At 42.7% G+C, this 25,300-nt stretch overlaps 2 protein-coding genes across 3 annotated transcripts in view; one reads left to right on the top strand and one right to left on the bottom strand.

The window, feature by feature from the left end:
• Positions 1–4,968, top strand: part of ptprq (protein tyrosine phosphatase receptor type Q) — a 39,758-nt gene extending 34,790 nt beyond the window's left edge. Inside the window, exons 55-63 of the mRNA XM_078256895.1 lie at positions 82–163; positions 1,078–1,168; positions 1,331–1,407; positions 1,716–1,850; positions 2,038–2,163; positions 2,503–2,648; positions 2,793–2,928; positions 4,156–4,279; positions 4,364–4,968. Coding sequence (XP_078113021.1) covers positions 82–163; positions 1,078–1,168; positions 1,331–1,407; positions 1,716–1,850; positions 2,038–2,163; positions 2,503–2,648; positions 2,793–2,928; positions 4,156–4,279; positions 4,364–4,401 — 955 coding nt within the window. The 3' untranslated portion in view covers positions 4,402–4,968. The remainder of the gene's footprint in view (positions 1–81; positions 164–1,077; positions 1,169–1,330; positions 1,408–1,715; positions 1,851–2,037; positions 2,164–2,502; positions 2,649–2,792; positions 2,929–4,155; positions 4,280–4,363) is intronic.
• A 479-nt stretch (positions 4,969–5,447) lies between these two features.
• Positions 5,448–25,300, bottom strand: part of iqsec3b (IQ motif and Sec7 domain ArfGEF 3b) — a 29,842-nt gene continuing 9,989 nt past the window's right edge. Inside the window, exons 4-15 of one of the 2 annotated variants that reach the window (XM_078256889.1) lie at positions 24,146–24,547; positions 22,867–23,570; positions 22,000–22,161; positions 19,719–19,841; positions 15,082–15,248; positions 12,181–12,320; positions 11,885–12,016; positions 11,483–11,582; positions 10,441–10,599; positions 10,247–10,339; positions 9,104–9,150; positions 5,448–8,098 (exon numbers count right to left, since the gene is read on the bottom strand). In XM_078256889.1, coding sequence (XP_078113015.1) covers positions 7,679–8,098; positions 9,104–9,150; positions 10,247–10,339; positions 10,441–10,599; positions 11,483–11,582; positions 11,885–12,016; positions 12,181–12,320; positions 15,082–15,248; positions 19,719–19,841; positions 22,000–22,161; positions 22,867–23,570; positions 24,146–24,547 — 2,649 coding nt within the window. In that variant the 3' untranslated portion in view covers positions 5,448–7,678. The remainder of the gene's footprint in view (positions 8,099–9,103; positions 9,151–10,246; positions 10,340–10,440; positions 10,600–11,482; positions 11,583–11,884; positions 12,017–12,180; positions 12,321–15,081; positions 15,249–19,718; positions 19,842–21,999; positions 22,162–22,866; positions 23,571–24,145; positions 24,548–25,300) is intronic. The other variant, XM_078256890.1, reaches the window with a different exon arrangement.

Here is a 25,300-nt window from a genome sequence, read left to right as displayed (position 1 = left end):
GTAGCATATTGTTGGAGAGTTTTTGAGAGTTGTTCTCCGTTCTTCACATTCAGTGTATATCTCTTCTTACCTTTCTGTCAGGCCTGTCAACAAAAAGTCTTTTCTGCAGCACGTAGAGGATCTGTGTGCCAATGACAATTCCAAGTTCCAAGAGGAGTTTGCTGTAAGTGTTCGCCTACAACCTGGACCTGTGTTTATCAAACTTCGAAGAGTGTAGAAATACATAAATTGGGATGAAAGAATAGAAAATCACCTGGAATTGACAAATAAAAAATTGGAGCATGAAGGAGAGTCTGCTGTTTGAAAAAAAAAAGTTAGAAGAATTTAGTGCAGACAGTGAAGATGCATGTAAAGTGATTGCAAAAGTGATTTTTTTTTACCTTTTTCCTGTTTTTTTGCACCTCTCACAAATGCAAAACAGAGGTATAACATCCTATCAAATCAGCATTTGGAGATAAAATCTTACAGGGCTGTAAATAGTTAGCTAAAACGACCCTATTCTAAATAATACATACTGCTTTATTTTTTATTATTCATGACCAATGAGATATAGTCATGAAAAACACGTCAGAAGGTGCATGCTCGCCTCTGTCTCTGTACTGCAGCCATCTAGGACCCCAACAAGTTATTCTTAACCAACTTAGAGACTTCTGGTGCTCTCTTAATTGTAATAGTATTTTTAAGGTCAGAAGAAATGTGATAAATAACTTTGAAGTAGGTGTAACAGAGACATTTTACTTTAAAAATATATTTAAAAAATACGGGTCCTGACCCTTAACCTCATGTGCTGTATTACATTAAATGTCATTTAGCTGACGCTTTTATCCAAAGTCGCTTTGGAAGCAATTGTAAGTCACTTACAATTGCTATATATGTCACAGTCAGAGGTCGCACGCCTCTGGAGCAACTAGGGGTTAAGTATCTTGCTCAGGGACACATTGGTTGATGTATCACAGTAGGAATCGAGGTCTCCCACACCAAAGGCATGTGTCATATCCACTGCGCCATCACCACCCCTGTATGTGTGTTTATGTGAATACTGTTGTAATACTATTGTATTACATATTGTCTCTTCAGGAGCTTCCAAAACTGCTGCAGGACCTGGCCACCACAGATGCTGACCTGCCCTGGAACAAATCCAAAAACCGTTTCCCTAACATCAAACCTTGTAAGTGGTCAGGCTGAAAATTAGCTTTCCAGAGTTATGATACCTACAGTATACCAAAATTATGTATGTTATCTCTAACATTAACTGCATATGAATTTCACAACCGCATGCAACAGCTGCATTTCACATGTTTCTACCATATTCTCACTAAACCATGTCTAGACAACAACAACCGAGTGAAACTGCTGTCAGAACCGGGCACTGCGGGCTCTGACTACATCAACGCCAGCTTTGTCTCAGTGAGTACCAGCTATCAGCTGCTATAAATCCCAGTCATTAACATGGTGGGTCGAGCTCACTTGAGTCATAATCAGGTTATGAAAGTAGTTATGCAGGCATGAGGCACATTTGTTGCAATTAGAGGAGTTTGTTCTAGATATTTCTCTGTCCTTTTCTGATTCTGTCAGATAAATAGATAACAAGCAAGCATATTCATTTGTAAGTAAGTGAATAATGTTGATTTATAATTTCAGTAGGTCTGTATGTTCCTGGAGTGATTTTTGTGCTTGCAGATATAAACCTCTGCCTTTCTTTTTCTGTTCTCTAGGGCTACCTTTGTCCCAATGAGTTCATAGCCACCCAGGGTCCTCTGCCTGGCACAGTGGCTGACTTTTGGAGGATGATCTGGGAAACGGGAACGCACACCATCGCCATGCTCACGCGGTGTTATGAGAAAGGCAGAGTGCGTCATGAGAGATTTGCCACTGTTGTGAAATAGCATTCAGAGGACAGTCCAGAGGGCTCATTTCTGGCTCCCTTACAACTCTGTCACAAGGAAGGGTACAGTGTACTTGCTGCAAAGATCTGATCTGTGTGTGTGTGTGTGTGTGTGTGTGTGTGTGTGTGTGTGTGTGTGTGTGTCATTTCAGATTCGGTGTCACAAGTACTGGCCAGAGGACAATAAGCCAATGTCAGTGTTTAGCGACATTCTCATCTCAAAAGTGTCAGAGGAAGTCCTTCCTGACTGGACTGTCCGAACCCTTAAAGTAGAAAAGGTAACTTTCTCTCTCTCACACACACACACACACACATACTGTAAGTGTGCATACTGTAAACTGTGAAACACCAGAAAGACTAATTTGCCATATTTCCATCTAACTGAATAATGTAAACCAAATAAAATGTGGATTACTGTAGGTGCCTTTTATTCTGAAGGAAATGAGCTACCAGATGTTTTACAGGCAAACCACTTAAAGGAGTAGTTCAACAGTTTGAGAAATTCACTTTTATGCTCTCTTATCAAGAGTTAGATGAGAAGATTGCTACCACAGAGGGGTCTCAATCTTGTCATCATTAACTTGTCTTTTTTTCTTTTTCGAAATTCCTCTGTGTAGCACGGGCACTATATTCTGGTTCGCCACTTCAACTACACATCGTGGCCTGAGCACGGAGTCCCAGAGTCCTGCAGCACTCTCATTAAGTTTGTCAAAGCTGTCCGAGCCCACAGGCACGACAACACCACTATAGTGGTCCACTGCAGGTACTGTGGCACGTCAGTGGTGGGTTACTGACATTGCATACACTATAGCAAGGTCCTTAAAAGTAAAGTGCACTAAGTACTTTCTTCTGTTTTTGGTGACTAAATGGAGATTATCAACAAAGTCCATCTCTCATTGTTCCTCAGTGCTGGTGTGGGCAGAACAGGTGTGTTTATTGCTCTCGACCACCTCATTCAGCACGTCAGAGATCATGACTTTGTGGATATTTATGGTCTGGTGGCTGAACTGCGCAGCGAGAGGATGTGTATGGTACAGAATCTGGTGAGTTCACATCAAATACAATAGTGTATTTTATTCCTGTGGTTAGATTTCACAACCCAGAGAGAATAAACAAAAGACAATAAAGTGGTATTATACAGTAGGTTGTCTTAAGTTATTCCAGTAGACTTAAGACTTAACAAAGACCCACAAATGGCGGTGTAGTCCTTTTTTTACTTCATGTTCTGCTGTGATCTCATCCCCCTAAGGAAACATTTGGTAACTTCTTGTTTTGACAAAGGGAAGGATCTGGCAGTGGATTAAAGGCATATGCTGAGCAGGATCCCCCCCTCTTGAAACAGCATGAACCTATCCTAAAATGACTCTATTCCATTATTACTTAGGGAGCAATGGTGTGTATCAGTGTCTGCAGGGACCCTCTGCCTAGTGCCTGTTCTTCTCCTCAGTATTATGGTTTTATTATTTCTAGATATTCTGTACATTTCTTTTGGCAGTAAAGTTTGAGCCTTCAGTGCCTGCTGCTTGATTCGTTCAGTTGGTTTCAGTTCATTTAGTTTAACAAATAGACGCAGAAACTGAACCAAATCCTTCAGGGATGAAGGTTATTATTTATTGTCCATCAAGGTCCCATCGAAAGAGTTGCTCTGTGCATTCATGTGAAGCAAAGCAAGCCACTCTCAAGCATCCATATCTCTCCACTCAGCCAGAGAAGCACACTAATGAGCATGCTTTAAGGGCCAAAAAAGCCTTTTTTTCAGCATATGCACCAGTGAGAAACCTTTATTTGAATGACTGGGAAGCTATCTTGAAACATGGTATACAGTTTTCTTACTGTTAATACATCCATGGTTGTGGCAGCTACAACTGCAATGTCACTACCGGTATGTCGTCTAGGTTTGAGTCATCAAATGATTTTTTTGTTGTCTTCTGTTTAAGCAAGTAGGAAATAAATCTGCACATCAGCTCTGATAGTTTGTGTCCTGAAAGTGAGAAAAAAAAGCCTTGCATCAAGTGACATAATTTTGATTTGCATTTAAGAGATCAACATTGTAAACTTCATGTGTTTTTTCCAATGTTTTGTAAAGAGAACATTGGCATTTGCCATTTTTATTTAATTTTTTTGTCTTTATCAGACAGAAGACAATAGAGAGCTAACAGGGATCATTGTGTGTGTGTGTGTGTGTGTGTGTGTGTGTGTGTGTGTGTGTGTGTGTGTGTGTGTGTGTGTGTGTGTGTGTGTGTGTGTCTGTGTTTTATGGCGTACTTCAGGCCCAGTATATCTTCCTGCACCAAAGTACGCTGGAACTTCTAAACAACAAAGGCAACAGCCAGTCAATCTGGTTTGTTAGCTATTCTGCTCTGGAGAAGATGGACTCCCTGGAAGCCATGGAAGGTAGACAACAACATATAAACACACTCAAATAAACACACTCCCTACAGCACAGTGCTGACTACACACATTTGTACTGGTCTTCAGGTGATGTTGAGCTGGAATGGGAAGAAACCACTATGTAAAGACTGACTGAGGAACACCTTTGCCTGGTGGTGAGGGACACTTGTTGGGAGGCAACCTGTGCACAGACTGGATTGAACTGCCTCCACCACACAAGGTTAGAGGGAGAAGCAGAGGAAACAGGCAGCGAACAGCACAGTTTGAACTGAACGATCTGTCAGTCGACAAAGACTTTGTTGCTCCATTTCAACCCACTTCTCAGCACAGTCATCCCTTTAATGAACCTCTTGTCCACTTGTTTTCAAAGAGAGTGAGAGAAACAAAAGGGAGACAGGTAGAAAGAATTTCAGAAACAACAGGAAGAAAAGAGCGAGGCGATGAGCTGACTGTGAGAGCTCTATCCTATCTGTAAGCATACAGGTACTTTGCACAAATGGATGTCACTGTGTATTGTATTCATTGTATTACGTTGATATCATTTATGTTTTTGTAAGATAATTTATTCGGCCAAAATGTTGTTTTTTTTCACTCTCTTTGTAATTCTGACTATGTCGAAGTGTTGACAGCATTTCCTTTTTGTTTATCCTTTCTCAAGAGTGATTTTCAAAATAAAAGCAACTTGCATTTTTTCTGGCCTTAACACCTAAAGCTAAAACACTTTCCTATGAGACTCGCTTGCATCGAATGTAGCCATTTTGTCATTGCAATATGAAATTAGAAATTATCAACTTGCTCCTTTCATTGTTTAAGGACAAACTCAGCACCCATGAAAAATTAGGTACTCTTAATCTTGTGCGCACACACACATATACACACACACACACACACACACACACACACGTGCAGACTCACAACACAACTTGACATTCCACAAGTACAAGTCAGATTCAATATAGTTTTTTCGTCCATTAATGAATGAGTTCAGACCGGCTGTACTGGGAGGACACAGGAACACCTGTGTTGACTGATTTCCCATAAGCTCCTTCATTCCACCATCCTCCTCACACACCTGGAGCACATTCATTCATTAGAGAGGCTGGGAGTGCTACAGACGCAGACATTGTGGAGACGATTCTGGCGTCAACGCACACAGACATACAGTCCAGGGCCGAGAGTAAAAACTACTTTATTCTTTCATTCTCTTCGAACAGAAAAAAAATTAGAAATATTCCATTAGTAAACATGTTGATCTTTAAGAAATGTCCCTTATAGAAATATGGTGAGGGTGCAAAGATTAATGCTCCACAGTGAGGATGCAGATTGGTGTGTCTCCATGACAACCATGGAGAAGGCGGGGGGGGAAGGGATAAGGGGTCGGGCAGAAAGGAGGGAGGAAATAGAGAGAGGGTAGAAAATGACATCAATCAACCCAACATGCCCTGGCAATAATGATACAAACATATAATCAAACTCCCCCCGTGTACTGTAAATGAAAAAAAAAAAAATAATATCATGCTGTAGAGTACAAGTCAGTCAGAGTTTACACTAAACAAAGTGAGGTTGCTGACTTGAGAAATCAAGCAGTTTCTAAGGGGAATCTAAGCTGGATTTGTTGTTGCTTTGGCAGCTATGTGCATGTCAGTGTGTGCGGTTATGTATGTAATGTGTGTGTGTGTGTGTGTGTGCGTGTGTGCATGATCTGTGATTTAATGCACGTATTCACCAATACAGCATAGCCCTTTACACACCTTAATAGGTGACACAGCCATCTCTTAATAATCCTATGATAATATGACATGGTATAATTTCATGAAGAATGTAGATCTGTATTAATATCAGTGTGTGTTACCATGGTAACTGGAGTGTATTCTATAAAAGCTGCCTGTTTCCTGTCTCTCGTAGCAGTAGGATTTAGAACACCCCCTGATATAATAATAATAATAATAGCTATAATAACTATAATTTCCTTTTTTTTAAACTAGATTCTTCTCTGTACAAATACATAAGTAGATACACACACTAGGCAAACCAATCACTTTTTCAGAATAAATCTATATCATATATTTACAATATATCCAATATATTCTGTGGTGCAAAAGGTACAAGACGTGTTCGGTGTGTCTCAGTCGGATGATTTGCGAACTGCTGTACAAACAGGCTCAAGCTTGAACCATCGACTACGCGATGATGAAATCAATAATTATCCATGGCAACTTCAGTTTCCCCCTGATTAACATTCAGTATAGGAATGCATCTCTGCTTTTATAATTTTCAGTGTGCAAGGAAAAATATAATTGGTGAGAGGGGAGTGATGTTTGTGTGAGGTGACCTTGGTCTACCCTGTGCCGACCAATTTATATTCATTTTTAAACTAAAGCTAAGAGTTTTCTGGGCACAGATGTTGCCTAAATCCAAAGGTAACAACAATAGTCACAATAGGTAACCCATTAGGAGTAAATGTACAGGAAGAGAAAGGCTCCATCTGGCTGTTTTAGCCTTGTTTTGGATTACTCAACTCCCTGCTGCCCATGAGTAAGCAGACTGAACACACATTACACAAGCCCGCTGCTCTCAGTACAACTCAGATATATGTTACAGTGCAGCAAATCCTTTCCTGAGCTCTGTGAGAAACGCCAGTCACACACTACTGTGAAAATATCTGCTCACACAAGTTTAGCAAAACACACAATAATGAAGCACAAAAAAATATGATTGTCGTCAGAAGGTGGGAATAAGTTAGTTTAGTGAGTAGCAACATCCTTGCTTACTGCACTATACTGTACATGACAGGGTACAGATCCTAGAGCCTTTTACCTTTTTCTTGGCCTTCTTCCTCACATGCTGATAATCTGTTCCCTAGAAAATGAAGGAAACAAATGAGCTGCTACTCTTGTTTCTTCACATTATGCAGAGATGAGGACAAAATAGATTGCAGTGAGTTTAGCTCTGCTAAAATGATTCCTCACTGAATGCGGTATCTAATACTATAAACCCTGGACCAAACAAAGAGGTGTGAACTTAACATCAATATCCGGAAAGATGCAAAATCACAAGATCTCTTAAAAAGTGTGAAATCTAGACAGACAACACCATCAGCTACCGGGTGACATGTTGGAGACAAAAGAAAGAGAAAAAAGTTGTCTTTCAGAAATGGCATCAAAACTACTTTATGTTCAAAAACAACACCACTCAGTCAAGCCTATGAATAGAGTCCTGTTGGTTTCCTTTTCATTTGTCCCTTTATTCGTCTCACATAGTATATTCCTCACTTTTGTTTTTTAGCGATGCTTTAATCTCACCATTCAAAGTGAGTCGTCTACTACTCCAGCATGTGTGTTTTGCTGCGTGTGAATGTGAGGCTTATGTCTGGCGCCCAGGGTTCTTAGAGTAGCCGACGACTCAGACGATGCTGCGGGAGCCGCTGGAGTTGCGTCTGCGGGTGAGAGGCATGGTGTGGTGGAGGGGCATGGGTGAGTCAGGGGGACAAAACTGGTGGGGGTGGTTATAAGGTGGAGGGGGAGGCGGCAGAGGAGGCTGAGGACCGTCCCCCTCTCTGACGCGCACAGGTGTGGACATGGCTGACTGGATAAGCTGATGCGTAGCAGGGCCTTGACTGAGGAAGGCCTCCATCCGCCCTCGCCCGCTCTGGTCCACGACAATCACCTTGACGATCTGCTGGCATTGGATGAGTGTTTCTGGACGAAGCTCTCCGGGCTGGACGGGATTGAGCAGGGCGGGTGGCGCAGCCAGGGCCAGAGGCGTTGACTCAATGCTGGGCTGGCTCAGTTGATAGGTCTGCAGCCTGTTGTGAATTGACACCTAGTTTAGGAACAGTCAGAGAACGCATGAGGAGTTACCAGCCTGAACGCAGCCTCTACGCAGCCCTCTGGTGTGTTACGCACATGGGCATGCAGGCATGCAGGTAGGTAGTATGCAGAGCGAGCGCATGCAAAGTACACACACTCTCTCTCTCTCTTTTTCTCTCAATCATGTTTTTACATGATTTACACTTTCAATCATGTTTTTACACACACACACACACACACACACACACCAGCCCAGAAAGAGAAAAGGATAGTGGAATAAGAAGAGATTTTGGTCAGAGATCATGGTGGGAACGTTTTGGATTTTATGTGTGTGCACATGCAAACATGGTCAATAATTGTCAGAATGAGAAGCTAAAAGTTAAAGGGAGTGTCAGGAGAGAAGTGACACCGAGGGCGTGGTGTCTCCCTAACACTTATTTACAACTCTGAAGGACTTACTGAGAGGCAGTAGAGAGGGAAAAGAATGGGTAAAGGAATAAAACAGAGAGAAAACTGGAAAGGGGGAAAACAGCCTCTATCATCTATGCTTAGTTAAAGGAAGGGCTGGTTTTACAGACGCAAACCCACCCACACACACTCGACAGACTGTTAACAGTATCAAGCTTATCTGGCTTTGTAGATGGTATTCTAGGAGCCAGCCAGGCTTATGGTGGCTTGCAAAGGCTTATACAGTGCAGCTGGCAAGCAGCAGCTGATAAAAGAAGGATGCTGAATGGCAAGCATAGTGGCTGCTGATCCACCCATGAGGCACAGAAAGAGACTGTTTGTAGCGCCACTACAGCAGACTCCTCTATACGGCCTTTGTATCCTTGGCTGCAAAGTGGAGATGTGCCTAAGGCGGAGCTCTTTTTAAGCGAAGCATAAAGCAAACTTTATTTTCCGGATGAGGCACAGTCCCTATCTAACCGCACACACACACTCACATACAAAACCACACCCACAGAGCAGGAGACGCAAGCACTTACCTTAGGGAGGCAAGAGTGGGTTTTGCACTTACCTCTAGTGTGTTGTTGTTGCCGGTTTTATCGTACACATCCTGTTGGCCTGTGGGGGAGAAACAGGTCAATTTGTAAGTCAACGGGAAGATTTAGGCTTAATATACAGAATCTTAAAAACAGAATCAGTTCTTCACAGGGGACTGCCATTTGTTTAAATGAATTCAGCATTTTGGGAATACGCTTATTTGCTTTATTTCTGAAAGTAAGATGATGCTAATTGATAGCTAGGCTGGCTCTAGCCAAAGGGTTAAAAAAAATCCAACTACCAGTACCTTTAAAGTGCTTATATTATGCTCATTTTCAGGTTCATAATTGTATTTCGAGGTTGTACCAGATAAGGTTTACATGGTTTAATTTTCGAAAAACATCATATTTTTGTTGTACTGCACATTGCTGCAGCTCCTCTTTTCACCCTGTGTGTTGAGCTCTCTGTTTTAGCTACAGAGTGAGGCATCTCACTTCTGTTCCATCTTTGTTGGGAGTCGCACATGCGCAGTAGCTAGGTAAGGACTACTAGCCAGTCAGAAGCAGAGTATGAGGGTGTGCCACGCTAGCAGCTAGGCGAGCATTATAACGTGTGTTACAAAGTGATGCACGCACATCACGGAAGTAAAGGCTGGACTACAATAGAGCAGTTTGGAGCAGTTTGTGAACAGTGTTTTCTGTTGGAGATGGTAAGTCCCTTTGGGGTGGACTTTGGGCTTTTTCACTTTGTAAACCTATAACATGCACAAAAAAAGATATATAACACAATAAAGGAAGGGAAAAAGCCAAAAAGAATAATATGAACACTTTAAAACTCACCATTTGACATGTGTCTTGTGTGTTTACTTTATACAAAAACCTTTAACCTGGGCACATGGAGAAACTCAAAAACTATAATTTGTGGTTTTAGGGGAAGATACTTGCTAGAACTAACTAACCCATTAATAATAAAAAGCTGACAATTACAGAAACCTTAAGCCCTCTGATCATCATCCACTCCTTTTTTTAATTTTCTTATTCACTGTTGTGGGCTTTTTCATGCATCCCTCTTCCATGAAGCTGTCCTATTTTCTACATTGCCTTGAGTAATGTATACATTGTTATGAGTTAATGTATGCTGTATTATGCATTTTATGCTGCACGAACAAAACCAGCACCTGAGGGAGATCCGTGTCCTGTGTGTGTGTCCACTTGCCCGCCATTGGTGTGTATGCCGTGTGGCTGAATGCCTTGTTGCCTCTCTAATTCCCCTACAATACAAAAAAAGAAAGAAATTTGCAACCAGCCATATAAGGTACAGTGTGTGTTTGTTTGAATTTGCATGATGTTGAAGTGTGTGTGCTTCACTTACACTGGATGTGTATCTGCTCCATCTCGTTGACCTCTGTGATAGCCTCTCGGAGCTCCTCTGCAAACTTCCTGAGCTCTTCTCCGCTCGGGGAGCAGAAACTCACCAGCTGCTTCTTCTCTGAGGTAAACGGGCTCAGCATGGTGATGCCATGGGCGTAGTCTGATGAGAAACCCCGACAACGTGTCAAAGAGAAAAAGAAAGCGCTTTCACCATAACTTTGATTCTAAAAACGGATTCAGGATTTTTCAAAACACTTGAGTGTTGCAACTTTTACTTCAGTTTTTACTTCACAACATATTGCTGCTAAGAATACTTGCAAAAACTCATGTTTTTAGGTTAATGACCAAATGTGTCTCTGTTGGCAGCAGTGGCTTCTTTGAAGCTTGCAACTTGTTTTGCAGAAATATCAGGAAGCTTATACATACTGAACATCAGCAGTTCTTTTTTTTCACGCAAACAAATGTAGCCATGTTGGCGTCCTGACTCAATGAATGTCAATTCAGTAACTTACAGACATTCATCTTCCCCTCAACATGAATTGTATAAAGTTGGGCAATCTCCTTACCACAAGGTCAAATTTTAGAATTTAGAATTTTGATTTAAATTCATTTCGCTCAAACCACCACTTTGCCTGAATACAGATGGTAGATACAGTATACAAGGTCCTCCACATTTGTAAGCTCTGTATTTATACTTTATTCTTTTGACTCAAATTTGGTGCCCATTGCAGGGTCAGTTATATTAGAATATTCTTTTACCATAGACAACAGCTCAAAGAATGATTCAATATGCTTTCCTTTTAAAGTAATACTTCCTATAATCCGTGCAAGCAAGCAACTTTCCTGAAACTATAAATTGACAATGGTGTGTTTATTTTGTTTCACTGGTGACCCCCTTAGCAATTCATTCAAAGTATGTGTCTTGATCAAGGCTTGACAGACAACAATGCTGTTGATGGCTCTGACAGTTAGCTCAGCATTTTTCCAGCACCAGGGTGGAACTGTACTGAGAATAAACTGCAGCGGAGTTAATAGCATCTCACATTCATTGCTGAAGAGGTGAAACTGCATTCCCAGAAGACCCATAGCTTTACAGAAGGTGTATGAGGCTGAGCTTTTCTTCTTGGGACACAGCTTCAGGATCTACAGTAGAGACACATAACACAGAACATGAATTAACATATATGATTATGTATGAAATGGCAATAAAATGTGGTTGCAGTTGCATATTTGGAGTAGCCTACTGTATTAGACATGCCTTTACCTGCAAGGGGGAATTCACTTCTTTTTTTTTCTCTGTTGGTACAGTTTTTTTTACACACATGCTCAGGATCCATACATGCACTAATGGAGAGATGTAAGAGTTCGGTACCGTACTTTGGTCTGTACTGCCACCCCCATTGAGTACCCCCATTGAGTACTGAGTCACAATAGAGGTTCCTCACCAGCAGAAGGTCATTGAAGAGGAAGACCTCTCTCTGGAGCTGGGACAGTTTCTGCTTATGAGTCTTGTTGGCGTCAGGCACCTCAAACAGACGACAGCAGCACACAAGACGTCTGTGGGGCACAGCGAGGATCTACAGAGGCGAGATTAAAGAGATGGAGATGACAGATAGTACAGAGGACAGACTGCAGCGAAGAAATACATGACACAAGAGAAAGGGAGACAGTACAAACAAGTACAGCTCACTAAAAGGAGATATAAGGGAATGACTTGCACATAAAGGCAAATATCACTCACAGTTTTCAGGCCCAGGATGGACTGCTCCACACGGCTCACATAGGTGACGTGGTCTTCGTTGGAGCGGAGCTCTCTTTGTTGGATCCTTTCATAAATGCCTGCGACCATCTCTCTTGGGATGTCAGCTCCGTCATCCACACCTGAGGGAACAAGGGTCAGAAAAAGTAGGAGTGGTCATTATCAAGGTAAGCCCTGCCCCGTCATTTGCTACGCCTGTCAAGCTTTCCATTCTCGCACTGTGCATGCAGTTTACAATAACGGTAGCACATTTATCAATGGAAATTGATAGTATATTTTAAAACAACGTGACCTTGACTTCAGACAGCGACTGTTGATATCAGCTGTAGCCAGGGCATGAAGTTAACTTTTTTGACCACCTGCCACAGTGACTTTTTACCAGCCAATTTTTTTTGCCTCATAAAAGGTGAAAAACAGGAATTGCTGTGTCTCTATGGTCCTATCCTGTCCTATTCATGGTAGCCTACTCGTGGACATTGCGCCGTCATCACGTGCTGTAGTAGGGGGGCCCGCCTTGATAATCCTGCATAGGGGCCCGGTGTTGGCTCGTTACGCCACTGCATATAACTGCAATTTTTGTTGCATAGTTCTTAAAAATAAAAAAATAAATAAAAAAGAAACTTGTTTTGGGTAGAATAATTATTATTACTATTCATTAATGACTCTGGGCTAGGAACCTTACCAAAAAAACTCAGGATGCTGCAAATGTTGGTATAATATGAAAACAGCTGGTGGATTTAAGACACAAAATAATAATGTATTGAATGAATCAAATATGAACATATCTGTCATTGTCAGTGGCTTGTTGATCTTTACATTGTTAGTTAATTTCCTATCCTGGCCTGGGACACATTCATACGGTTTGATAAAGTACTTATTGGACTTTAACTTATAATTGCACTTACAACAACAGCGCAGCTGTCCTCAATTTAGGTCAAACTGTTCATCTCATCTGCGTTTTTTCCTGCATCCACCGTGTGTGATTGTGTGTGTGCGCGTCAGTCGCGGGGGAAACGGAGCAACAGCCCCGCCCGCTTCAGACAGCCGACAGATTGAAACAGCAGCCGCTGACTTTAGAGTGAAAAATCGTTACAGCGTACATTGATGTTACAATGTATACATGTTGGCAGGACGGTCTGAAATGTTTTGCACGGTCTTTCGCTGTACGTTTTGTTGGTAAATGTGAGATGTTCGAGTCACCCACGTCTCGCCTTCATAACAGAAACAAGGAAATTAATTTTACCCGTTCTCACTCCCGCTTGGTCAGTGGCTGCACGTGGGACTGCTGGGATTGTGTGAGTAATGAAAATGCGATAGGGGGCCCCGGCTGTCAATCAATGTCTTCCAGTGATGCGGGCCCCTGATTGGACCAGGCCCGTAAGCAACCGCGTACCCTGCTTACCGATAGTTACGGTAGAGTGACAGTGTTACCCACCAATTGCAAAATTCACCCGCATTTGGCGGGTGGTCGGGTGTTAATTCCATGCCCTGGCTGTAGCTATCTAGCTAATTAAGTTAATGCTAGCTCGATGAGTTGCTTGAAAACATCTCTGGCTGACTTTTTAATGTTTCCAGCTGACATGTTTTAAAACTGTTAAGTTGGATATTCGACAGACATTTACTCTGGATCCTGCAACGTCTTCTTAAGCCCTAGATATGCTTTCTGCACGGACATGAGCTGACACAGAATCGTGGTGAGGCGTTTGAATCTGTTATGGTCGTGTCTAGATGGTAACCCTTGATTCGAGAAAACTCTTGCAAGACACACCCAATAGCGACAGCTCTTAGAGGGCTACGCCTATACTCATAGAATCTGGAGTTACAATACGTAACTATCGGACATGCACTTAAAGGCGAAAACCGGCTGCACAGGACAATTGATGTATTATAAGCACGGGGACCCAGCGAAGGGGTCTTATGGTGTGGACACCCGCAGCCGTCAAGCATAAATCAAGCTTTGTACCAGTGTTGGCATGGTTGGCAGTAGGACAGTTAGCTCACATCCCAATCCTGGAGATCAATGGCTGGAGTTTGATTTAGGGACTATCGATAAATTCCTGTCTAAAGGACTGTCACTGCAGTTCAGCTTAAGGAGAAACCTGTTCAGCTCATAAATTATAACTGACTTGTGTGATATCATATGAAAAAAGATATTGAAATGTATTTTATTGTGGGGGTTTTTCTCTATTAACTGAAGGTGCAAATAAAAGGCAAACTTATATTCTTTAATCTCTGGTTGGAGTAAATGTATGTTGAGAGCCTCAGGTGATGAGATTCCTTCTCGGAACCCTGAGCTCATATTGTTAAATCTAATGCTAAAGTGAGCCTCAATTAAATGGGTCAATGCCACGGTCTCTGGAGCAGAGCTCTGAGTCAAGGATATCAAAAATCTCCTCCTGCACAGCTGATGGTTTTCTTGATGGTAGTGAGTGGAAGCAAGCACCCGCCGCCTCCTTGTGTAATTTACTTCACTTCAAGAAGCTGTCACTCAAAAGACAGTGAGGTTGAGAAAGATAGTGAGGTTAAAGTGAGATTGATAAGAGAGTGCTTGTTGTAAAACTTTGACTTTCCCTCCCCTCTGCTCTCTTTTTCATCCTCCTTATCGTTCTAGCATATCTCTCTGATGGATCTCCTCATTATTTGCAGTAAAAGGTTGGAAATGTGTGTGTACATGTGGTTGCTATATATAACCAATGTTCAAACTCTCTGCTCATGAAACCACTTGCCATAAATGTTGAATGTCTGCAAGACATTATACCACCTCTGTCCACAGGGTCAGTTCACACTCCCTGAGATGACACATGCATACAGCCTCTATAAAAACACACATTCTCTATCTCTCTCATACTGTACATGCTCATACATGTTTTTGGACACACTAACCTCGTAGGTTGCGTATGAAGTCATCAAGGCCCATTTTGCGCTGGGGTTTGATGTTGGGCGAGTACATGTCAGTGTTGAGGAGAACCACAGCGAAGGCCAGGATAAAGATGGTGTCTGGGTTGTGAAACTGCTGCACCACATCAGGATTACACATACAGTACCTCTGGCTGTGCAGGAAAAATAGGACATCAGAGCAATATATCATAAGTGTGACATTTCTCTATCACTTCTCAATATTGGTCTGGATTATTGGCCATTATACCACTATTATAGACAAAAGAAAAATATGCTGTTGGCAAGTACCATCAGCAGCATAAAATCCCAATCATTACAATTTTCAAATATTATTCATATCCTGAGGATTTTTTTAAAGATTTTTTTTTTGGTCAGTGGCTGCACGTGCTATTATTATTTGATAGGACAGCTAAGTGAGAAAGGGGAGAGAGAGGGGGAAGACATGCAGGAAATCGTCACAGGTCGGATTCAAACCCTGGACCTCTGCGTCGAGGCATAAACCTCTCAGTATATATGCGCCTGCTCTACCCACTGAACCAACCCGGCTACATATCCTGAGGAGTTTTATTGCTTTTACATGATAACAGCACATGTACGAGCTAAAACGTTTACTTGAGTGATACAAAGAAATAAAATATGTCACAAACTAAATAAGATTGCAAAGTATTTGCCAGGTTACCACAGGCCAGGTTGTGTATTTAATCCATTCTTGACAAATCATATTGTTTGGCCTTATCTACACACTACACTGACAAAATCATCACAAAAACCAATCCAGCCAGATTCTGTTATTATTAGGATCCATATTCAGTACACACAGACTTGTGTGGAGAAACTTTCCAGCAACACAAAAATAAATGAACATCATCTGAGTGAATATGTTAATAAACTGAGGACCGTGATTTTAAAAAAAACACATTCAGTTGCCAGTTTTTCAAGTAGGCTACACCAGCTAAAACTAATGCAGTCTACTACAACAGTCCTACAATAAAGTATACTTTTGTGAAGCTTTAAATGTTAATATTATCTAATATACTGTTAAATTGTATTGCTTTTTACTAAGAGGTGTTTCTAATATTATATCCACCCCATTTATAATCAATGAGGGCATCTTGAATATTAGAAACACCTCTTAACAGCCTTGTGTCTTCAGGCTCACAGAACCAATACCAAAACCCAAAGCATGTCCTCTCAGCTCGAACTAACACAATCAAGGAGTGCAACATAAAAAGAGATCAGTACAAACTGTTAAAGTTATAAAAAGCAATTAAGAGAATGACCTTTAAAAAGTTGCTTATTCCTGCTGTTAGATGGACACATTCAGACTTATTTTAATGCTGATATCTCAGCAAATGAGCTGCACCATTTTCTGATCTGACTGATTGACTCAAAGACTGACTGACTGTAATTTCCACTCAGATCTGAGGAGCAGTCACTCAACCATAAATGAGACTGACAGGAGACAGGAGACATTTGAAAAGAATGGCTCTGCCCTATGTGAGGTAACGCTGCCCAGTCTGCTTTGGAACCAGAGATGCCGCATTTGGACTTGCTTTGCTCCATCGCTGCCCACAGGCTTTACAAACTCTCCCTTCCACCCCTCCTTCCCACACAGCTCCCTCCCTATCTTTCTTATTGTCACTTACACTTACAAAGTGGGCCATTTCATTGGTGGGATGCTTTTATCTCTGCAGCCAGGCAGGATGCAAACATGCAGAGGGCTACTCTGCTCCAGAGGACTATGTACTTGTCAGAGCATATGCAAGCGAGAGGCCACATCTGAGACCTGCACAATCAGAAAGTCTTTTCCCAGACCCCACACAAGATCTAAGGCCAGAGTACTCATAGGGTATCAATCGACTGCAGCCCAGTTCAGTAGCAATGCCTTTGTTTGAGGGAGAAAAGATCCTGCTCAGCACAAACACAGTGCTACAGATATAATGTGCACATGCACTCACATAGACACACAAAAAACACACAGAGGCACAAATGAGCCTCCTGATTTGCCATCTTGATGTAATTCTGCGGCAAATTCATCAAAGACTGAAAGCCAGGCAAGATCTACTGTATGTGAGTGTGTATGTGAATATGTGCATGGACTGTGCATATGTGAGCCAACAGTTGAGTGAATAAATAAAGCAGTGATAGTGTGTGTGTGTGTGTGTGTGTGTGTGTGTGTGTGTGTGTGTGTGTGTGTGTGTTTGTGCTTCATTCACACATTTTCAAGCGTGGATCTCTGTCTTATGTAACCAGTTTATTTAAACACTAGCTCCCGATCTCTTATCTTCATATCTGCATATGAAAATTGCATGCCAGCTGGCACAAATACCGCTTTGTATAAAAAAAACTACTCATGACAAGAGTACAACACGCTTCAAACAGATGACATAACAACTGTTACGTAACAGACGTGGCATCGGATGTCTGTCTGTCCCAATAAAAGCCCACTGGTTTCTAATCTATACTCGCAGCTCCAAATACAGAGAGCGTTCTTTCTGATCGCTAATGAATTTGTAATCTGCACCCAGGGGCTCAGCACGTATGATTGAGTGAGATGTGATTAACTGATGACCGCGGTGGGTGTTCTGATTGGCCCTCAAATCAGAAGCAGAGAGGGGAAGTGTCATGATGACTGCTCCTTTTCCTCTCTTCTCTCAACACTTTTTGCTTGGAGTAATAACACACACACACACACACACACACACACACACACACACACACACACACACACACACACACACACACACACACACACACACACACACACACACACATCCTTACGTAATAGATAGGGCTGGTGACAGTTTATATATTTAGCTATAAAAACACATCAGTGAGCCAAACATTTGCATTGAGCGACGTGTTACTTAATTATGATGCACATTATGATGGGCCTGGAGTTCATTTTGAGTCAATCCTACATAATCTGTCCTGCTGCTTTAAATACTCACTAGAGCACAAAATGTATATTAATCTGCGGCTGAAATTAGTCCTAAACTAGATCTAGATTGAGTGAATAAAAAAAATGGCAGTCGCTATTCACGGTAGCTTGGCTATTAAAAATGACAAAAATTGGTTGTTTTGTGCAGGATGTCCTGTGTCACGCTAGTTAATTAATTCTCTCTGACCAATCAGTGGTCTGCAGTGTTTTAACTCCACCTTTTAGTATCGGCGCAGCTCGCTTGGACCCTCAACCAAGGTGGTACCAAAAAACACCAGGTACCACCCACAACCTTTGCTAATGGAAACGCAAAAATAATGCTAAATAACCGTTCTAATGTGTAATGAACTGAATAGAACTGGACTGCTTGGTGATAACGCAACTTAATGTTAATGTTAAAGGTTTATGTCTTCAGTAGGAGCCATTGGGCTTGGGGCAGTGTACTAAAAATAATGCCAGTCTGAAATCAAAGTCAGCAGCTCAGACAAAGCTCAGACAAAGCTCAGACACACAAAGGCCACACATTAAGGATGCAGATATGTGTTGGAAGACAATTAATATGCAGTACAATGTCTATGGTGATTTTACTCCCCTAACATTAAATTATACAAGCAACTTAGTTTAATTCAGAAGGACAGCTTGGTTGTTGAGTTCAAAGGGGTAGTGGCTCAACTTATGGTGGTGACATTGTTGGTCATCCTGGGACAAAGAGCAGGCCATCAGCAGAGGTAGATCAAGTGTACAGGGAAATGCAACCAATCACTCCGAAATAAAAAGCAATGATGGCCATTTTTATTGCATTTTTAGTCCTGGGAGCAATCTTTGGATATTACCTGGACATTTCAAGGGCAGTACCAGCCAGGGGATAAGGCACCAATTGAAGCTTCTATTTGTCTGTTTAGGAGATTGTTAGAGGCAAAGCTAGACAGTCCACTTAAAGGCACAAAGGGGGGTGCAAAGTAGGTATCTCAAGGTCCTCTTGGTTTTTAAATGAGTATTTTTCAGCAGATATGCTCATACATTTTAGTGACTGTAGGGCAAGAGGCAGCACTGATAAAACCAGCTCAGGCTAAAACCTCAAAACATGCACTTTTACATATTCATGTGTAATTTTGGATGGAAATGGACACCCGCACATACAAACAGCCCAGAGAAGCTGAAGATTTGGCCAGAAAGTGTCATCCAGGGGAGAAAGTTGTGAAATAGAGCATCTACTTTTGTCCCGATGGAATGCACACTGATTGCCTGCAGCTCAGATTACCGCTGTGAATGGCTGACAATCAAACACTGCTGAGTTTAGTCAAAGGTTACAGGCAATCAGTGTAATCTATTAATGATACACAGCTTTGGTTTCATCAGAGCCTGCCACAGTGAGCTGGCAGAACCAGTTAAACACTATACAGTCTCTCTATTAGTATGCCATTCTGGATATGTCTGCTACCCCGAGGCTGCGAGATGAGATCAGAAAGTACTTTTCTATATTATTGCAAAATATTTATTTATTTATTTTTGCATAGGTGGCCACAGGCAAAAGGTCTATTTATTTCAAAAAGTTCAGAGTGCTCTTACCAGCCCTGCTTAGTCATGTGATGGACTTTTATGTTGTTGAATTGTGTTAAAAAGTGAAGCCAGACCCTGTTAAGTCAGTGAGGCCTGGTTGTGAGTGAGTTGACAGTCTCACCTAAAGGCTTCGATGAGTCTCTCCACTTTCTGTGCTTCTCCCTGAACACGAACATGAGCCTGGAACTTTCTTAGGGCTTCGTCAAGCTCCATGCCTGAGAAATCCATCTCATCCACAACACAACTATTAAGGGACAGACAGAGAGGAAAAAAGAAAGCAAAAGAGAAAGGAGAGAGAGAGAGAGAGAGAGAGAGAGAGAGAGAGAGAGACACTGGGTTTAGTTGTAGTGTGTCACTGTAATGAGAAGGTGAGTTGCGAGTGTGTGCGAGCGTGTGGCAAATGCGTGCGAGTGCATGTGCAGCAAACTATGAGTACCCGAGTGCTGATGGCAAATCTTCCTCTTACAGTCATACCTCCATTACGGAACCACTGACCTGGAAGACGCACATAAAGAAAACATGTTTCCACACTCACACACACACACACACACACACACACACACACACACACACACACACACACATCATACACACACACACACACACACACACACACACACACACACACACACACACACACACACCCACCCACAAACACTTTGTGCAAACATCAATGGGAAAGACAGGGTCTGATGACAGTGGAAGATAAGAGGAAAGGAAAGAGAGGGATGAGAGGGTGAAATAATGAAATGCAAAGAGCGAGAGGGCAAGAGAGAGGTACATGAAAGGCTGAGGGCAGGCTGTAGCAATGGAAGAAGTGTGTTTGCATATTTGTGTTCAGACATGTGTGTATGTGTTTGAGTGAAAGAAAGCAAGGGTGTGTGCTTGTGCTTGTGTGTGTGTGCAGTGACCTATTTCTACAGTCTCTGCAACAACCTCAGCAAAACGCCTCTCTATCCTGGATCTCTGTCTACACTGGTTGGATGCAAAAAGGAGTGTGCAGGCATTAAGTAAATGCGTTTTCATGGATGTGTTGCATTTATGTATGCAAGTGCTACATGTCGTGAGTTTGTGTGTGTGTGTGTGTGTGTGTGTGTGTGTGTGTGTGTGTGTGTGTGTGTGTGTGTGTGTGTGTGTGTGTGTGTGTGTGTGTGTGTGTGTGTTTTATTATGTGTAAATGAGGGGTTAGGTTCCAATAGCTAGTTCTATTCATCAAAGTCAGAGTCAAACAAATCTCTTTTTTAATCTTTTATATACTCTCTTTTTTAATAGCAAAGAGCAACATACAAAATACAAAATTTGATCATTAACTGTAAAGTCAACATTGATGAGATGTCCTATAGGAACATCTCTGGCAATGAAGCAAACTCTGCTCTCAGCTCTCAGCTGATGAGGACCATGTCATGTCAACAGCTACTAAATGGACCTTGAGGTGAGATTGTTAAGTCAAGTCTGTGGAGTCATTAAGTTAAAGGGATACTTTGTTGATTTTAATCCAGCTCTGTGTCATCTTTGTGTGGGCAGTGCGGTCTGCCGAGATCTGCTCCTTCAAGCACTGGCACCACGGACGGAAGCCAAACCCTGTTAATTTTAACACATTGCCCACACAAAGATGACACAGAGCTGGTTTTAAATCTGAAAATGTAATAAATAATCAAATAAAGGTAATTAATAAAGATAATAGAATCAATCAAGTCTACAGTTATAAATGTTAATAAGATGTACATAAATAGATTTTGGTCCAGATGCTTTTTCATAAGCTAAGTGGTCAAATAGAGTGGGTCTTCATGATGAACTATAGGGTGTCATACAGGAGGAGGGATTTTTCATTACCTGGCAACTCAAAAGTTGTTATTTATCAGTGTTTTAAGCTGCCAACGTCTCCTTCCACAGCACTGCCTGGAAGGCACTAGGATTAGGCAATGGTTATGGTTATGGTTAGGGTTAAGGTTAGGTGTCTTGAAGTCAACGGTCGCAGCGCTGCCTGGAAGGAGACGTTGGGGGCTTAAAACACCATCGAGCAAAGTTGTTCTTATTAAAGGGGCACTCCACCAATTTTACACATTAAGGACAGTTTACTTGTCATGAGGACTACCAGTTAGCCTGGGAAAATGTCTTGACTTATGTGGCTCTGGAGAAGCTTTCTAAAGTCTGAGAGAATAACCCTGATGATGTCATCAGGGTCATCTCAGCATGAGCTTGGAAACTATGAAGTTATAATAGAAAGCCTGAGTTTTAAAACAGCAAGTGCACCTTGATTAAAGATTATTTTGTAAAACCTGAAAAGATTCAATAGGGAATTCAAAGGGATTTAAATTCAATGACTGGATTTATTACAGGAAACCCAAACATGTGTATATGTGATGCGTATATTTCAGCATATATAAATAATGAGGACTCACTCAAGGACATCTCTGTTGAATTGCAGCTTGCTGTTCCCCAAGAACTCTCCAATCATCTGTCTGCTCAGGCCCTTCCTCTGCAGCAGGAAGTGAGCCACTCCAATGGCCGTGTCCGGGACGAAACCACGCGTGATCAGGAAATGGATGCCTCTGTCTGGGTTCCTGCCCGCAGATATCCAACAGAGTTAAGAGTTAAACCGTGCTTGTGCGATGTGTTTGTGCGTTCAAGCAGATAGGTGTGTGGGCCTGAGTGAGAAAGAAAATGTGTAACACTGCATTCAAGAGAAAGGGTGTGTGTGTGTGTGTGTGTGTGTGTGTGTGTGTGTGTGTGTGTGTGTGTGTGTGTGTGTGCAAGAGGTTGCACAAAGAGAAAGAGGGAAAGGAAAAGTGCATTCATGCGCAAAAGCTGTTAGCTCTGGACTTCTGGATCAGACCCACTGTCACTGATGCATATGAATTCATTTGCTTTAATTTGTATTAACTAATAATAAGTGCAGGCCGACCGTGCGCTCTATTTATAGAAATTGAGAGGCTCTCACATTGTTCATGACCTCCTTGACTGCCTCTCCTCTTCAACTGCATTTTCCCTCTTTCCTATCTCTCTGTTTCTTCCTTTCTTCGTCCCCCTCCCATCTCTCTATTTTTTTCACAAGAAGGCACTGAACATGCAGCTCCTCCCAACAATCACAAACACTAATGAGCAGCTGCTTAGATCAGTTTTTCAGGGCTGTTGGAGATTTGTTAGACATAAACAGGAATAAGTGTTATTTGGACCCTGAGCGAGAGGGTGCAGAAATATTTTCCAATTTTCGGGTGTGTGTCAGTGTGCGTGCGTTTGTGTGTGTGTTGTGCTGCTGGCAAACTCACACATTGAACAGGTTGAGTCCTATACGGTAGAGGCGTTTGCGGTGTGTGTCTGTGGATAGAGTTGGCGAGCGGCAAGAGGCTGGATCCTGGCAGCGGTCCCTGGGCAGAGAGACAACAAGAGCCTGCAGGGCCTCGGGGCTCGGCACCCCAGGGATCTGCTGAGGATGAGTGTAATGGTACTGCTGGTACTGGGTGTAAATTTGAGCAGGTTGCTGGTTAGACTGGGCTGAGGTGGAGGTAGAAGTGGATGTGGACCCCAGTCTGTCTGAGCCGCTCTCCCCCTCCATTTCTCCTCCTAGAGCTGTCACTGCTGAGCCCCTCCTGGATCCTTGATCAGCCATTTCCAGCTCCTCACTGGGAGGAGGTGCAGGAAACTCTGGCTCCTCTGCTAACTGGCCATCTCCTCCCCCAGCCATCCCGCTCACAGAAGTCTTCCTGCTGCCCAGCTCTCCCCCGCCTGCATTGCCCAGAGAGGTGGTGGTTGTGGTGGTAGCGGTGGAGATGGTGTAGGAGCTATTGCTGTCAATGTGAACAGTGACATCCCTGAAGGCCATGAGCAGTGAGCTAGCACTGCGGGGCAGACAAGCGCTCTCAGCAGCTGCACGAAGGGCCCCGGTGTCCATAAGTAGTCCCTTCCCGTCTCCACCTTCCGACAAGCTCCAACCATGAAGGGCGTCATCAATTGACTGGGCCAAAGAATGAAGCTACAAATATGATGATAAAAAATGACACTTTAACAGGGGCGCACCAGTAGCTCACCTGGTAGAGCTTGCACCCCATGTACAAGGCTGAGACCTTAGCAGCTGCCTGAGTCCGACCCCTGGCCCTTTGTTGCATATCGTATGAAGACCATGGCTTTTTATCAAGCGAGTGGGGGCAGCCAATGTAGTGCAGTCTCAATGTAGCTATAAGGCCAGGTCAAGCTGCTAAGTCTTTGCCTGGGTGATGGTAGGATTGGACACATTTTAATTGTGACCTGACAATGGCACTAGATGAAACAGCAGGGCTCACCAATTTCATTAAGATTTGTCCTCTGGGCACCATGAACGCCTGAACAGAATTTTATGGCAATCCACTGATCTCTCAGTTCAAAAACAGCAAACTTCTATTTTCTCTTGGAAGATTTTGAGATTTTTCAGTCAGGACCACAATGGTGGGACAACTGACTGACTAACTATGTGAAGTTAATGAAACCATATTTCTTGATTTGACCATTTTGCATCCCTACTTATTATTATATCAATTTATGGGAGCTGTAACATGAAATAAAAACACTCACCTGTTCAGAGAAGCAGTCCTCCAGCTGTGTGAGTGTTTGACCAGGGGTTTGAGGTGGGGCTGGACCAGGGGCAGGAGAGCGTCCAGCTGCTGGGGCAGATGCAGGAGAAGGTGGCAGAGAGGTGGAGCGACACGGGGGAGGAGGAGGAGTTTTAGAGCGTAAAGGTATCTGTCCTCCTCCAGGATGCAGGCTGTAACTGTGTCTCTGGGCTGTGTTCCGGTTTCGCCCTGAAGGGCTGGGATGGCGCAGGGAGATCCGGCGGGGCAACTTGCTCTCCGACAGAGAGTTACGGATCTTCTGGAAGTTTTTGCTGAGCTGGTACTGACGGAAGGCCGTCTGGATACGACGGGCTGCCCGCCTCGCTATGAGATGGCCTCCATATTTTTGCTCCAACTCTTCTATCTGGGGATAGGAAGAGAGTGAGGGGGAGTGAGTTTAAATATCAAACATGTTTACAAGGCTCTGAAACTCACTGAAGACACTGCAAGAGTCATATTGCAAAGCACACAGCAGCCACTGAAAAATATTTATTCATCCAGCAGGCAAATATCATGATGCTATTTTGTGCAGATGTCTACAAAAGATTAAAAGAATTTGAGCATTGTCTGAGTCACTTTTTTTCTTAGAAGTATCCTTCTTACTTGTCTGTCCACTCTTTTAAAACCGGTGAGGGTTTATGGCATTAGAACCAAAGTAAACATCATCTATCATCATTCAACTGCTAATACTGGCTGAAGGGCCATGGTAAGGAGGATTGATGGACTGTGACAAAGGTGATTTTGAGAAAATGAATAGAAAGTAAACACCCGTTGGCAAAGCAGCTCATCCCAAAATCTCAGTCCCTCCAAAATGTTGCCCTCCTATATTTTCAGCAAAAGAGAGACGAAGGAGGGGGAGTGGAAGATGAGGAAAGAAGAGACAGAGATGGAGAAAAAGGAGGACAGCCACACATGTGCCTGGGTATGAATGTGTGTGTCTGCTCACAGAAGCACAACCACAAAAAGTGCATGTACGCACACACACACACACACACACACACACACACACACACACACACACACACACACACACACACACACACACACACACACACTTGCACTCGCAATTTAGTATGAGAAATAAAGACATCTCCAGCCGCCAAAAGCAGTTATTAGC

The sequence above is a fragment of the Sander vitreus genome, chromosome 8 (genome assembly GCF_031162955.1).
Source record: "Sander vitreus isolate 19-12246 chromosome 8, sanVit1, whole genome shotgun sequence".
NCBI classification, from domain to species: domain Eukaryota; kingdom Metazoa; phylum Chordata; class Actinopteri; order Perciformes; family Percidae; genus Sander; species Sander vitreus.
Note: the sequence above shows the minus strand (reverse complement) of the source record. Positions and strands in the feature narration are given on the sequence as shown.